This window comes from Delphinus delphis, chromosome 15 (assembly GCF_949987515.2).
Source record: "Delphinus delphis chromosome 15, mDelDel1.2, whole genome shotgun sequence".
Classification (NCBI taxonomy): domain Eukaryota; kingdom Metazoa; phylum Chordata; class Mammalia; order Artiodactyla; family Delphinidae; genus Delphinus; species Delphinus delphis.
In genome coordinates this window covers 47,601,450-47,618,158 of record NC_082697.1, presented here as the reverse complement: position 1 = coordinate 47,618,158, position 16,709 = coordinate 47,601,450, and the positions used below count along the sequence as shown (strand labels likewise).

Here is a 16,709-nt window from a genome sequence, read left to right as displayed (position 1 = left end):
CATTTTTAATTGAAATAATTATTGTTTCAGCTGTATTCTTGCTGTTGAGATCTGGTGTGGGGTTTTGATTATCTAAATATTTACCTCACTTTGGGAGAAAAAGCATGAATGTATGGGATGGGGGCACAAAATTCTTTTAAATGGACAAATTAAGTGAACTCATCAGAGCAGAGACCATCACTGATGACCTGACCTGAGCAACCCCTGGATCATTACCACATTTTTCTGCCACCTCTCTTGGTTTCAGGCAAGTCAGCACACAAGAGGAACAGAAGTAACTCTGTATGTAGCATGAAATGTTAATTTAGAGCCAACTCCTTTGGGAGAGCTCCAGGTTCAAAGCCCTGCAGTTGCCACCAATTGGTTCTTGCACGTGAAAGCTGCAAAAGAAATTTTGGAAGGATGGCAGAGGATCACGCCTCAGCCGGAAGAAAGCTAGCATGGATATAAACAGTGAGCAAAAAAACACAAAAGTCTCCCACTCCATCTACTGTATTTATAAATAATTAAGTACAAGTATGGAGGCCTTAGGGATCTTTTTCTTGGGGGGGGGCTCATAATTATTAATACATAAAGGATTCAGGGGGAAAAAAACCCCCACACCTTAATACAGCAACCATTTACATCTCCGATGGTCTGTTCAAATTTCAGTGATAATGGATGCATAGGTTTTACTCAATTAAAATCTATATTAAAACGCGAATTTTATAGTGTACTTCTTGCACCCTCCACTATTATTTACAATTTTCCAAGTACTTATAGAATCTTATTTATCAATTTGTGATTGGACACTTAGGCATTTACTAGTTTCTTTTTAGTTTTGGGTTTTGCTATTCTAAATAACGTTGCCCTGGGAATTCCCTGGCGGTCTAGTGGTTAGGACTCCACGCTTTCACTGCAGGGGGCCCAGGTTCCCTCCCCAGTCGGGGAACTAAGATCCCACAAGTCTGAGGCACGACCAAAAAAAAAAAAAAAAAAAAATTTAAAATAAATAATGTTGCCCTGAACATCTCTGTGGTTTGAGGTTTGTCACAGAATATAACCCAAAGGTGGGATAACTAAACTTAAGCAGTGAACTTAATGCCTGGTTGGACAGTTCCAGGTCGGAGGCTAAGAATTTAAATTGCAGATACAGATATAGATAGTGGAGCAACGGCCCCTACAGAAGGGATGGACTCTGGAGCTTGCCCGTCCTCACACTTTCATTTAAGTGAGAGACAGTTAAAATAAAAACAGTTAAAAACTAGTTCAAAATAAAAACATTTGGGGAGGGAATAATTCATGCGGCGACTAGGAGCTGCCCTTGGAAGGCTGCCAGTGGGTAGGCCAGTGGGCCCCGAGCGAAGAAGATCAATCAGTAGACCGATCCGTTAGGCCCAAATGTCAGTGTGGCGTCAACAGCATCCCCTACCCCGCAACCCCTCCATCCAGACTGCTCCCTCACCGCCCGCATCCGGAACCGCGCCTGGTCCTTGTCCCCGTCCTTCAGGTGCACCCAAGGACGTCCGCTACCTCTCAGCAGGAGTGAGGGCTGCCGTCCTCCTCCTTCTCCTCCGGCCACCGGGACCCGATTGGGAACCCCGGAGTACCTCCGCAGCCCCCCACGCAGGCAGCCCACCGCTCACTGCCCTTCCTCCTCTCCTTCACAGCGGTCCGGGTTACCAAAGACGCTGCGAGCCGCGCCCCGCCACCTGAGAGTCGGGCAGGTGATTGGCAGGAACCCGGCTTCCTAGCAACTAGCCCCGCCCCTGCACTTGGCCCGGAGACTGGTACCCGACTCGAGCTCCTTTCGTCAGGCTTCACCGTAGGCGACCGAGAACTTGCCCTCACAGAGGTTGGAAAGTGCTACAAGGTGGCGTCCCAACTCAGAATAGGGGAACCAGGCTCGTTCGTCCGACAGGCACTGACATTCTGGAAAAACCAGAATAAGAATTTGTAGCGGCGCAGGCGCGGCTTGGCCACCTCAAGGCGACTGGCAAAGAAGGACCGCTTGCGACACGAGGAAGAAGGCCCATGTGCCGGCCGCTGTCTTCATAGGTTCCAGGGTTCCCCCGCTTGCTGTCCGGCTTTCCGGACCGTCTCTTCCCCCAGGGACCGGGACCAGCGCCCTCATGGCCGAGGTGAAGGTGAAAGTGCAGCCGCCCGACGCGGATCCGGTCGAAATCGAAAACAGGTAAATCAGTGAGTGAGAATTGTTTCCCGGCTCGGGAGGCCCCGCGAGGCGCTGGACCCCGTCTCCGGGACCCTCGCAAGTTCAGTGGACGCGCAGGGAGGGGATCGCGGGTGTTGGAACCCTCCTCCCATCCCCGGAAAACAGAACTCTTAATTTCGAAACGAGTCGGACAGTTTGCAAAATTGTGTAGCTGACCTTTCTCTGGTGCTGTTCGGGAAGCTCTACTGATGCGCTTCTTTCCCACATTAAGGTGATCCATGCTCAGAGTGAAGACTCGGCGTTCTCCCCATAGTACTTGTGGATACACGTTCTGATCCTGGATCGCCCTTGTCAATAAGGGAATTCCCGTGGCAGAACGTTTAGCCGAAGTTAGGGTGCAGTTTTCTGTTATGAAGCAACACAAGTCAGATGGTTTTAGTGCAGTATATAAGTGAAGATTTTAGGGCGCCCAAAGCCTATGCCGATTTTATGTATTCTACCGTGCACTGCAATTTTTAGGTTACCACATAGTTTTAAAGGACCCCAACTTTTTAAAACTATTATGAATAACACATATGATGATCCTAGGGCAAGATGAAAATTCGGGTTTATTTTTGTTTCTTAGAGATAATTCTAAAAGCAGGTCCCAGTTGTGGTGAATTGTCATAACAGATTTTGACTTCCCACCAGAAGTGTTTGATTTACCTCCTGCTCACAGACTTATGGCTATCCAAGGCACTGTATCTTCCCTTTGTCATACTTGTACCGTCTGAGAAAACTGAAGCCTCAGCTTTAATATGTCTTTCTGTGTTTTCATTTGACTTTTGTTCTAATTTAAAGTTCATGTGAATAAGGAAAAGAAATGCTTCTCTTAAATACAATAAAAATGTAAACGTGTATTTCAAAAGCATCGTCCTCATTTTTAATATGCTTTGAATCAGAACCATTGTAGAAACCTAGATTATCTATCAGATGTGAAAAAAGGCACAATTCCAAACTGTTCTTCTTGTATTTTTTTCCCCTACCACCTCTTGAGATAGGTAGAAACATGAATATCATTAATGCCTTTGTTCCTAGGATTATAGAATTATGTCACCAGTTCCCTCATGGAATCACAGACCAAGTAATTCAGAATGAAATGCCGCATATAGAAGCCCAGCAGCGGGCAGTGGCCATCAATAGACTGTTGTCCATGGTAAGGTGAATCCAACTAGTTCATGTAATTACTTAAATGTTGTGATTGTCATTACTTCCTGTTATGTAGTCACGAAACCATTCTCAAAAGTGTGTTAGGTTGTGACTGATAAGACTCCAAACCAGGAAACAGCTCAGACTGCCTGAATTAAGGAAAGAAGAAGTAATATGCATTTTACAAGACAAATGAAATACTTGTATTTTAACTGTTATATTTAGTAACCTAATTGTCACTAAGCTACATAATGGCACACAGCTACCTATGGGCATAGTCTATTCACACCTTCTGTTTGCTTTTTACTGCTAGTAAAGGCAAATACATAGTAAAGGCTTTGGATCAAACACTTAAATAAGCTAGTATGAAGATTAAAAGACAAAAAATGGAAAAATCAACTATAGCTACAATAAACAGTTAAGGAATAAACATGTGATGATCAGGAAGAAATAGACAATCTGAACAGTCCAGTCACCAGTAGTAAAATGGAATTAGTAATCAAAAAACTCCCAGCAAACAAAAGTCCTGGACTGGATGGCTTCACAGGGGAGTTCTGGCAAACATATAAAGAAGAGCAAATACTAGTCCTTCTCAAACACTTCGAAAAAATTGAAGAGGGAAACACTCCCAAATTCGTTCTATGAGGCTCCCATTACTCTGATACCAAAACTAGACAAAGATGCTACCAAAAAAAGAAAATTAGAGGCCAGTGTCTCCGATGAATATACATGTAGAAATCCTCAACAAAATATTAGCAAACCAAATTCAACAGTATGCAAAAAGGATCATATACCATGACCAAATGGGATTTATTACAGGAAGGCAAAAATGGTTCAATATGCAGAAATCAATCAGTGTAATACACCACAGTAACAAAAGGAAGGATAAAATTCACATGATCTTCTCAATTGACACAGAAAAAGCATTTGGCAAAATTCAACATCCATTCATGATAAAAACTCTTAGCACAGTTGGTATAGAGGGAACATATTTCAACATAATAAAAGCCATTTATGACAGACCCATAGCTAACATCGTATTCAGTGGTGAAAAGCTGAAAGCCTTTCCTCTAAAATCAGGAAGAAGGGAATTCCCTGGCAGTCCAGTGGTTAGGACTTGGTGCTTTCACTGCCAGAGCCCAGGCATACAAATGGGAAGGGAAGAAATAAAACTGTCCTTATTTGCAGATGACATGATACTATATATAGAAAACCCTAAAATCTCAATCAAAAAACTATTAGAACTAATAAATGAATTCAGTAAAGTTGCAGGGTCAAGATTAATACACAGAAATCTGTTGCTTTTCTATACACTAATAATGAACTATCAGAGGAAGCAAGAAAACAATCTTGTTTAAAAATCACACAAAAGGAATAAAATACCTAGGAATAAACTTAACCAAGGAGGTGAAAGACCTAACTTTGAAAATTATAAAACACTGATGAAGGAAATTGAAGGTGCTACAAAGAAATAGAAAGATATCCAATGTTCTTGGACTGGAGGAATTAATATTGTTAAAATGGGGACTTCCCTGGTGGTCCAGTGGTTAAGAATACACACTTCCACTTCAGGGGGCGTGGGTTCAGTTCCTGATTGGGGATCTAAGATCCTGCATGCTGCGTGGTGCAGCCATAAAATAAATAAATAAAAAGTAAAGACTATATTAATATTGTTTAAATGTCCATATTATCCAAAGCAATCTACAGATCTAATGTGATCCTTATCAAAATACCCAGGACATTTTTCACAGAACTAAAATAAATAATACGAAAATGTATGGGTAGCCACAAAAGAGCCCAAATAGCCAAAGCAATCTTGAGAGAAAAAGAACAAAGCTGGAGGTGTCATGCTTCCTGACTTCAGACTATACTACAAAGCCACAGTAATCAAAACGGTATAGTTCTGGCACAAAAAGAGATACATAGATCAATGGAACAGAATAGAGAGCCCAGAAATAAACCCATCCACTTACGGTCAATTAATTTAAGATGAAGGAATCAACAGTATACAATGGGGAAAAGAGTCTCTTCAACAAGTGGTGCTAGGAAAAATGGACAGCTACATGTAAAAAATGAAATTAGGACTTTTTCTCACACATATATAAAAATAAACTCAAAAAGGATTAAAGACTTAACTGTAAGACTGGAAACTGTAAAACTCCTGGAAGAAAACACAGGCAGAACACTGACATAAATTGTAGCAACATTTTTAGAGAAATGCAAATCAAAACAACAATGAGATATCACTCACACCTGTCAGAGTGACTATCATAAAAAAGACCACAAACAACAAATGTTGGTGAGGATGTGGAGAAAAGGGAATCCTTGTACACTGTTGGTGGGAATGTAAATTGGTGCCACCACTGTGGAAAACAGTATGGAGGTTCCTCAAAATACTAAAAATAGAGCTACCATATGATCCAGCAATTCTACTCCTGGGTATATATCCAAAGAAAATGAAAATACTAATTCAAAAAGATATATGCACCCAAATGTTCATAGCAGCATTATTTACAATAACCAAGATATGGAAGCAACCTAAGTGTCCATCAACAGATGAATGGATAAAGAAGATGTGGTACATATATACAATGGAATATTACTCAGCCATAAATAAGAACAAAATGATGCCCTTTGCAGCAACATGGTTGGACCTAAAGATTATCATACTAAGTGAAGTAAGTCAGACAGAGAAAGACAAATACACATATGATATCACTTATATGTGGGATCTAAAAAGTAAACAAAGGAATGAATATAACAAAACAGACTCACAGATATAGAAAACAAACTAGTGGTTACCAGTGGGGAGAGGGAGGGGCAAGATAAGGGTATGGGATTAAGAGGTACAACCTACTATGTATAAAATAAATTGGCTACAAGGATATATTGTACAGCACAGGGAATATAATCAATATTTTATAATAACTTTAAATGGAGTATAATCTATAAATATGAGATCACTATGTTGTACACCTGAAACTTATATAATATTGTAACTCAACTATACTTCAGTTCAAAAAAAAAGCAGTGCACCAGATTGCTGAACACTGTTCTAGCCAAAGGAAAAAACGAGTGTTGGTTTTTTCTGGTCAATCCACCATTGTGAAGGTCTTCAACTCCAGGATGGATAGAGCAAGGCATGCTGGGAAGTGTGGCAATTAAAAATGTTTTTGTTCTCGGACCCTCCCTTTTAGCCTTTTCTTTCTGTCTGAAAATTATGCTCAGCACCTCACTCTCTTTCACCACCTCTGCAACCCCACCTATTGCCAGTTCTGTCGGCTACAGGCTGTAGGCAGTGGTAGAGCTACTGAAGAATTTTAAGCAAGGGAGTAATTACTAATAAATCATGAGTGTTGCTGATTTTACCTCTTAAACAATTTTCAAATCTGTTCCACTGTTTCCATTCCTACTACCCCTGCATGTCTTCAGGCTCTTGGCTTTTACTTGGACTATTACAGTGCATCTTAACGGGCTTTCCTGGCTCCATGTGCCTCAGAGCAACCAGCCTGCTCTGTCTTAAATACAGATTTGACCAAGTCACTTTCCCACCAAAAACTCTTCTCTCAACTCTAGAGATTCAAGTCCACACTCCTGGGTTTACCACACTGAGCCCCTCCCTTCTGCACCCACCTCATCTCCCTCCACCCCTCCAACTCAAAAGTTAGTTTTCAGAAGGAACAGATGGTTTTTGGTTCCCTAGCAAATCACGCTGTTTCATGCCTCAGTTCCTTTGCTCATGCTGTCTTCCCTGCTTAGCAGGCCCTTTTTCCCTTTCCTCACAGACTGACTCCTCATTATTCTCAAGACTCATCTCTGCTATCGACTCCAGGGATCCTCACTGACCCCCCAGGCTGGGCCAAAGCTGCTTCTCTGAGAGGCCGTCCCACCCTTTACTTAGCTCTGTCTTAATGCCAACCCGATGGTATTGAAGTCAGCTGTGCAATTCTCTTTCAGAATCCATGTTTGTCCCCCCCAAACATATATCACAGTACAAGTGTTCAGTAAATGTTCATAGGCTGAGATGAACAACTGAATGGAGCCTCCAAATTGGGCTTTGTGGTTTGAGGGAGGGAGGGAAAGTATTGCTGTTTATCCATATATCAACCTAATTCCAAGTCATGGGTCTGCCCAGCCTTAACTCGTGGGAATGGGGCCTCTCTTAGCCGTGCTTCCCTGAACTGCTGGAAGCCCAGTGGTAACAGCCATCTGGGTTCTCCTAAGTTCAGACCCAAGGAAATGCAGAAGCGTGACACACATGCTTTGTTTTACTTGTGACTTGTATAAAAACAGAACTACCACAGGCCTTTTATTCATTGGTTGACCTTTCTGCCTAATTTTCATGTAACACTACAGAAATCACACATGTCAGTAAATGTTACTATTAACATTGTAAATTTCATTTACTCATTGTATCATAGAATATTTTTGCATGAATAGCCTTTATTTGAACTGTTTTAGACAAATTACATTTTACTATATTTATATATATTTATTGAATTTATTTGAATTAAATATGGATTTTAATTTATTATTCTAAAGCTGCTTGTTTAAAATTCTTTACACATTGATCATATAACCAAGCCAGGATCTAACATGTAGAAAATTGTTAGGTATTAATATTTGGGGAAATGGCGAGATAAAGAGTTAAGTTTTAAAAAGTACATCACATGTGACATGTAGGAAAAAACTTAAGTACTCAAGTGAAGAACTGGCAACTATGGGAGGTAGGCTATTTTAGTCCGTGTAAAATATTGAAGAATGCATTAATGTTTGTCATTGGATTTGATATATCTCCAAAATAATTCACTGTTATTTTCTTTTTTAAAAAAAACAACTTTAGGGTCAGCTGGATCTCTTAAGGAGCAATACAGGCCTTCTGTATAGAATAAAGGAGTCTCAGAATGCTGGGTAAGCACCTAATTTTTTATTTTAAGAAAATTTTAATATGATAAAAGTAATATATGTTTGGGGAAAAAAAGCCAGTACAGAATTGCATCATGTAAACCTGGCCCGTGTATCATCTCACCTCCCATATGCGTTCCATTTCCCAGAGATAGCTGCTGTTAATATTTTGGCATATATCCTTTCTTATAGGTATATATAAATACATATAGATGATTATATATTTATATACCATATATTTATATATAATCTCTCTCTCTTTTTTTTTCTTATTTTAACAAAAATGGGATCATGATATCCATACTGTTTTGCAACTTGTTTTTTTTCACTTACTATATCTTGGACATCTTTTCATTTGGTACATACAGCCCTGTCTCATTCTTTTTAAGGTAAGCCCTTCTTTTGGTAAATAAGTCAATGTGATGACCTTGTCTGCTCATTCGTTTCAGTAGTCTTGTAGATTATTAGATTATCCTGTACCTCTTTGCCTTTTTAATTCTCCTTTATTTCCCTGCAGTAAAATGAAAGGATCAGATAACCAGGAAAAACTAGTATATCAAATCATAGAGGATGCAGGAAATAAAGGTAAGCATGTAGAGGAACAGCAGAAACAACATTGTCTCTAGGACCAGATAGTGGGGACTGAGATCCTGGCTTCCCAGGATATAGATCAGTCAGTTCAGTATGCTGCCGTTTGTTAAAAGAAGAAAATATAACACACACACATATATATATAACAATATATAATGTACATACATTTGAAGGACACCCAGGAGTGACACTGTTGTTGCCTCAGGGAGATAGGAACGAGATGGCTGTGGGCAGGGATGGAAAGAGACTTCTGAATGTGGACCATATGAATATATTATCTATTCAAAATAAATAAATTAAAACTTAAGAGTTTTTTTTTTTAATCCTTACTTGCTAAATTTTGGAAGGTTTCGTTTCTTCCTCTTATCTGTAAATGGTGGATAATAACATCTCTGGTTTTTGCAAAAATCCGAGGGACGCCTAGTGCAGTGTGGCAGTGTCTGGTGTAGCTCCCTCAAGAGCTATTTAGTTCCTCTCCTGTTGCCCTTAAAGAACTTTATCGAAATTGCTGTTATTACGATTTAAGATCTGTTTGAGTCATTGATATTAGCTTTAACAATTACGATGTAATCTGAAGTCATATAATTTTTATATGTGTTGGGAAGTTAAATTAAAATTTTAAAAATAAATATGATGAAGTCATTCTCTATTTTAAAAAAATCTTCCTATCTTATTATGCCTTCACGTTGGGAAGAAAATACAGCAAAATGTTTTAACATAAATTCCTTTTATACATATAACACATATTTCCTTCTTTGAAAGAAAAATCATAGCTTTCTGCACAGGCTTTTAGTGACTATGGGAACTGTAATCTTTCTATTTTCCAAATATAGTGCTGTATAAATAATGGACATACATGCACACAGATGCTCTCATAAAGTGTTTTTTGCTCTCATCAAGGGTGGCAGCCAACCCAGACCCAAACTTAAGGTTGTTTTTCACATATACAATCTAAAGTGATATTTAAAGAAAAAAAGAGGTTGGGATGTAGGGGGGCATGGAAAAGGCAATATATGTTAATTCAGTGACATTCAAGATTTTTCTTCCATTACAAAAATGTCCTTTTCATATGTTTTTTAAAAGGTGCCACATTGGCATTCCAAGAAATTTCCGGTTAGAAAATAGAACATATAACTTATGTATTGTTTTGCATATTTTTGTTACTTTATCTGAGACTCTTACGTCTAATTCATTTTTCCTATAGCTATGCTCTAGGAATATATACATATTTTGCTAGATTTATAATGAGATATAAGCAATGGGAAAAGAAACACATATCCTATAGTGTTCAACTTATTTTACTTTACTTTCTTATAGGAATATGGAGCAGAGATATCCGATACAAAAGCAACTTGCCATTAACAGAAATTAACAAAATTCTAAAGAATCTGGAAAGTAAAAAGCTAATTAAAGCTGTTAAGTCTGTGGCAGTGAGTAACCATCTCTTTTCTTCCCCTGGATGTTCTCTGTACATATATTACTCCAAGTATATTTCAGGTTTTTATTCTTTAAGCTATGTCATGATTTAAAACAACTGGTCAAAAAAGATTTTTTAAATTTTAGCTCATATCGGATGGTTTGGAGATGCTGCTTTAGATATGTCACTGCCAGTTAACTCTTAGAGTCTTACCCACTCAAAAATCTAAAACTACTTACTCGCTTCAGTAAAGAATTTGGGGGATCACGAACATTTTTCCTGGATTTTGTGGTATGTAAGATAATTTATTTCAACCTGGTGTATGAGATTACCCATTCCACAAATACCCGTCGTGCATTTGCTGTGTGCTGGGCACTGTTCTGGGGGCTTGGAATACATCAGTGAGCAGGTCACAGAAAGTTCTCTGCCCTGGCCCTGGTGGAGCATCTGTTCCAGCACATGGGATTTCTCCTCCTCCTCTTGCCAGCCACCCCGTCACATCCTCCAGGGGCTCCAGGATCCAGAGCTGGCTCCAGGAGACACATTGCTGACTTCACTGATTGAGGCATCAGAGGAGCTGGGGTGCTCCTAGATTAAAGTGTGCTTGAACACAAAATTCAGCAAATAAAAATTTGATAGTCATCAGTGGTTTTATTTATCAATGGTATTTATGTCCTACCACTCCCTCATTTAGAATATTATTTCTCTTCCACATTTTTATTGGATAATTTCAAATATGTACAAAAGTATAGAAAATAACAAAATGAATCCCCATGTACCCATGCCTAGCTTCATTTTGCCAATCATGCTGTACATCTTTATTTTTAGTAGCAGCTTTATTGAGATTTAATTCAGTGGGTTTTAGTATATTCACAGAGCTCTGCAGTCACCACACTGTTCTAATTTTTTAAATTATATCTTTTTAATGTTGCTGTGTTTTGTTTTGTTTTGGGTTTTTTTGGCCATGCCGTGTGGCTTGTGGGATCTTAGTTCCCTGACCAGGGATTGAACCTGGGCCAAGACAGTGACAGCACCGAGTCCTAACCACTGGACTGCCAGGGAACTACCAATATGTGGTCTTTAGTGTCTGGCTTCTTTCACTTAGCATGATGTTTTCAGAGTTTCAGACTAAAGTAGTATTAGATTGTAACCCAAAGTATAAAATAAATATTCATGAGAACATACTAATATAAATGTTTGAATAAATAAATCAATGGGCGAGAATAGAGAAGTCTTCATGCAGAAGAATTCCAAATAATTTGTGTAGACTCTTCATCCTCAAGGAAGTAGAGCGAACTCCCAGTCTTTAAGTGTGGACTGTGCGTGGTGGCTTCCTTCCACATATGGAAAGGTCAGGACAAAAAGGTAACTTTACAGTGGAGAAAACTGAGAAACACTACCTCAAACCAGGTGATGGATTTATAATGTCAAGGCTGATAAGTTATATTGATGACAATCAATCATCATTTAGTGATGATCAAGTACTCTTGATATGACATGATGAGAAGTGCACTTTACCTCTGTGGTCTTTTTTCCAGTCTACTTGGACAAATCCCAATTAAGGGACTTCCTACAGAATTTTTTGCCAGTAATTCTAAAAAATGGCAAATTCACCAATAACAAGGAAAGTCTGAGAAACTGTCACAACCAAAGTCTGCCTCATGTATAATAAATTTGTAATAATATGGAATTCTGGATAGGATCCTGGACCATTAAAGGGACATTAGGGAAAAACGAAGGGAATCTGAATAAAGTGTAGACTTTATAATTAATATTGACCTATCAATATTGTTTCATTAGCTATAACAGATGTACTCTGGTAATGTCAGGTGTTAGTACTAGAGGAAGCTGAGCACAAGGTCCCATCTTCACAATAATTCTGTAAATCCCAAACTGCTCTGAAATATGAAGCTTTGGGGGTTTTTAAGTCTTAGTTTTGGAAGACTATTTTGTTACCTCTAACCATCTACTGTGCGTGTTTTTTCCTAGGCCTCAAAAAAGAAGGTGTACATGCTCTATAACCTGCAGCCAGACCGCTCTGTGACCGGTGGAGCCTGGTACAGTGACCAGGATTTTGAATCTGAATTTGTAGAGGTGCTTAACCAACAGTGTTTTAAATTCCTGCAAACCAAGGTGAGGCATAATTGAGGAAACATCACTCCAAGTATAGTTTTTTTAAGTTTCTTCATAAGGAATGTTTAATCTTGTGTATCATATCTTACAGGAATTGAAAACATTGAAATTGGTCATTTTTACTAAACAAAATATGTCCTGTTGTTGTTCTCACTATGAATTGTATTCAGAAGGCACCAGAATTCTTCCTGAAATTTATGTTTCTACCCTTATAGGCAGAAACAGCACGAGAAAGCAAACAGAATCCAATGATACAAAGAAATAGTTCATTTGCTTCGTCACATGAAGTGTGGAAGTATATCTGTGAATTGGGGATCAGTAAGGTTGGAACTCGGTTTCTAATTTTCATCTTATTTCTAAAAACTTATTCTTCATCATAGGGATATAGTTTACAATGTATTGCAAACACAGCTGACCCAGACCCTTTTTTCTGGTGATACCCATGTACATTCTGCAGAACCCACTTTGAGGAAGTACTGTCCTAAGGCAGTCAGGCAATGGCGGTCATTGCCGTCGGGCACTTTCTGAACTGTATGTACCTGAGCTTGGGCTACAGAGCAGCAGAGTGGAGGCCTGGCAGTGCATTTCACTACCAGATTCCAAAGTCTGTTCTGACAAGTTCTTGATTCTCTTGGGGACGTTTCCATATATGTGCCAGACATCCATCATCATAGCAGTTGTCGTTTACTGGTATTTTCCTACTTATGAGGTGTTAGTGGCATTGTCAGCACATTCTCTGAAGATCTGTACAGACACACTGTGCTTGATACTCTTCATCATCAGAGAAGAAGCTGAAGTGGCTGCTTGGACAAATTTTCATTTCCTGGGCTCCAGATCTCTCTTTCATAAAAAAACAGGAATTTGGACTATTTGATGTCTAAAATACCTTTCTGCTCAAGCATTTTATAACCCTCCATCAAATTCTTGCCAAAGAATGTTACAAGATGTCTAGATTTTCCTTGGGAGGGTGAAGACATCAGCAAGTGTCAAGCTCAGTGCGAGCTCAGAGCCCTGCCCCTGGCATTTGAGGGTCTGTGCTCACTTCGGCCATTGTTCAGCCTCTTTATGCCTCCATTTACTCTCCAGCATAATCCTTCCCCATTTCACCAAGGAATTGTGGCCTTTTATGTTTTCTAACACCCTCCAAAATGATGTCTCCTTGTCCTTTTTGGGTCCTTTCTAACGTATCCCTTTTGTAGGTAGAGTTGTCCATGGAGGACATTGAGACCATCTTAAATACACTCATTTATGATGGGAAAGTGGAGATGACTATCATCGCTGCAAAAGAAGGCACCGTAGGCAGTGTGGACGGACACATGAAACTGTACAGGGCAGTCAATCCGATCATCCCGCCCACGGGATTGGTCCGGGCCCCCTGCGGACTCTGCCCGGTGAGTTACAATGGCTTCCCTTTACACTTAACTGCCACCGAGTGCAGATGCCACATAATGCATATCAAGCATACCCTAGTTTTCTCAAACTCAGGGTTGACCAAGAACTGTGGAAGCCTCCATGTAACCTTGATGACAGAGCTTCAACGAACAAATCATCACCTTGTATTCTTTCTTAGAATAAGCATGTTAAGGAAATTTGTTTTCTGCTCTTGGCCCCAAAATGGACATTTTTTTTTCTTTTTGGCTGCACTGCACGGCATGTGGGATCTTAGTTCCCTGACCAGGGGTCGAACCTGCACCCCCTGCAGTGGAAGCGTGGAGTCTTGACCACTGGACTGCCAGGGAAGTCCCCAGATGGACGATTTTTGATGAGGGCTAATCATTTCACCTCAGTAGGGAGGGAAATGAGATTTGTTGAGAACCTACTATGGGCCAGATATGTTCTTGAAGATTTCTGTGGTCTCATTTAATCCTCCTTACGTCCCTTGGAGCTAGTGATGTTACTTCCCTTTAAGTGTGAGGGAACTCAGGCTGAGGGCGACCTAAGCATTCAGCTGAGACACAACAACCAGGACTCACACCCAGAGGTGATGTGCTTTCCCTCGAGGCCCGCCCCACACTCTTCATTCTTTTGTTCCCAGATAGTCTCTGAAAGCCACCTGTGTGCTGCAGGCACCGTGCCAGCCCTTGTGGCATTTATATCCTTGGGCTGTTAGTCCGTGTTTTATTGTCTACATGCCTAAGCTCTCTATGCCCTGGTTTCAACTCCTAGAAAAAAGGCTAACCTGTTGGGAATTCTATTTAGCACCCTTCACAAAAAGGAAGGTGGCTCGACATGAAACATTTGGTTAGTTAAGATTAAGTCATTCGTGTGTATATATCTCCCTTCCTGGTCTCTTGTTACCTGCCTTCTGCCCAGTGGGTAGGTGGATATGGTCGGCTTAGTGCTACAGTGAAAGGTCTCTCACTCACTCTATGATCACAGAGCAGGTCTTGTTCCAGTATGTTCTTATTTACAGTCCTAACCTCTTTCACTTCGAAAGTTTTGTTTTTAATATTGCTTTAAATAAATGGTTGGATCTTGGATATTTTGTTAGAATTTTGTTGTAGTTGATATTTAAGACATTACCTATAATGTAATAATTTTAAAACTTCAGTTTGAATATAACCTTTTTTCTTTTTTAAAGGTTTTTGACGACTGCCATGAAGGTGGTGAGATTTCACCATCTAACTGTATTTACATGACAGAGTGGCTCGAATTTTAATAGAGAGCTATGAACTTTACTGACATTTTGCAAATGAAGTTACTTTGGGAACAAATAATTTGATTCCTGATGGCACATCAAATTCCCTTGAAAGCAAACCTCAAGATAAAAACTTGCTGCTACGAAAAAAATTTTTTCAATCTATGAAGACTAAATTTACATTGGTAGAGTAGGCAACAGGACATGAAACAGGTAAGGTTAGTAGTGAAATCCATTCTTCCATAAGTAAAATACTTTGAACTCCTGGAAGACCACCTTCTGAAGCTTTCAAGACTCTTGATGATTCACGGGAAAAGAAGCAAATATGTTCATATTCACCAAGTACTGTGATAACGGCTAGAGCTTTAAAATGCCTGTTTTAAAGTTACTTATTAAGGTCTTCATTGGGAAATTTTTATATATGACCCAGTGTCACCATTTCTGTTTTCTCAGCAGTTTCATTGAGAAGAAATGAAAAAGAAGGCAGGAATAGCAGGGGAGAACGCAGACTTGGGGCATGAGGGGGGGACACAGTGGAACATCCCTTTTCTACACACTGTTGATGCCTTTTTATGTCCGCAATATTCTTTCAGAGGATTATGCCTCTGTACTTACCTCAAACCCAAATGACGCTGTTGTCAAGGATATCTTTTTAGTGTATAAATATTAATTACTCTCATCTTAAATGGAATATTTTCACTGGTTCTTCTTTGTTAAAGTCTTACAAGTTTCACTCTGTGGCTCAATTGTATTATTTGCTAGAATTTTCCCCTGGATTCTTATTTAACTAAAATTAAAACTAAAAAGAATCCATTGCCCTCCATTCACTTTATTGGGCGGGGTGGAGGCGATTATCATTCTTCTTTCCTTATCCTGTTTTAGATTTTTTTCCATATTCTGTTCTAAAATTCATGGTGTAATAGGTCTAAACTAAGCAGGAAGCCATTATAATTGTCCTCAGTTCTAATAGCACTTTCAGTCCCAATCTTCAGCTCAACAGAAAACAATAGGTTACTTGATGTATTGTTACACAGAAGTTAGCTATAGGTCTTTTTAGGATCTCAACTGTCATATTTTCACTTCGTAGCGCCACTTAAAAGTTTCTGTGTCCAGGCCAAAAGCGGGGGACCGAGGGAAAGGGAAGCTCTGCTGGGGCCTGAGTTCAAACACCAGGTTTGGAGAACCAACACAAGGGTTATTTTGAGATAAACAGTAAAATAAAATTCAGCTCAGTATCCAGTTTTTAAGAACCAGATAAATTCTGTGGCCAGCTGTACAGAATTAGCCTTTGATGACACTGGTGCTTTGAAACAAAGATCATTTCAAGTACTAGATGTGTAAGATCCAGAAGAATCTGGGAGCCTGAAACTAGAGGGTTTCCGATCCACTCTCAGAGAGAGCTGGAATGCTAAGAACAATATCTGCCCTTCCTGGGACCTAGCCTGTCACAGGGGCGCTCGTCTTATTTAATGACAAAACTGAGCTTGGAGGAGACTTAGAAGTGGAACGAAGGAAGCAGTTTGTGTTTTAAATACACTTTGTACTGTATCTTGACAGCCAGAGATTTTTTTAAGTTTACAATCAGTAGCTAAAACAAAAGTATTCCTTGCCTACCAGAATAAAGAGCTCCTATAAACTTGTTTCCCTTAGCATGGTTTTCATTCTGAATATTAACTAAAGAAGGA

The 16,709-nt window shown here is 39.6% G+C and overlaps 2 protein-coding genes across 10 annotated transcripts in view; one reads left to right on the top strand and one right to left on the bottom strand.

Annotated features, from left to right (window-relative positions):
* The window catches only part of DZANK1 (double zinc ribbon and ankyrin repeat domains 1), a 75,023-nt gene extending 73,027 nt beyond the window's left edge, over positions 1–1,996 (bottom strand). For 5 of the 8 annotated variants that reach the window (XM_060031304.1, XM_060031312.1, XM_060031307.1 and 2 more), the window contains exon 1: positions 1,445–1,676. The gene's annotated coding sequence lies outside the window, so the exon portion shown is untranslated. Of the gene's footprint in view, positions 1–1,444; positions 1,677–1,773 lie in introns of those variants that run through there. The other 3 variants (XM_060031309.1, XM_060031308.1, XM_060031310.1) reach the window with 2 other exon arrangements.
* On the top strand, positions 1,993–16,708 carry POLR3F (RNA polymerase III subunit F). Of its 2 annotated transcripts, XM_060031317.1 has the most exons (10): positions 1,993–2,173; positions 3,230–3,347; positions 8,184–8,251; positions 8,614–8,634; positions 8,763–8,830; positions 10,154–10,266; positions 12,243–12,386; positions 12,602–12,709; positions 13,586–13,777; positions 14,968–16,708. In XM_060031317.1, exons 1-10 carry the CDS (start codon positions 2,112–2,114, stop codon positions 15,043–15,045), a joined length of 972 nt encoding a protein of 323 aa, XP_059887300.1. In that variant the 5' UTR covers positions 1,993–2,111; the 3' UTR covers positions 15,046–16,708. The 2 variants fall into 2 exon arrangements, with proteins under 2 accessions (XP_059887300.1, XP_059887301.1); XM_060031318.1 differs by lacking the exon at positions 8,614–8,634.
* The last annotated feature ends 1 nt before the right edge of the window (position 16,709 follows it).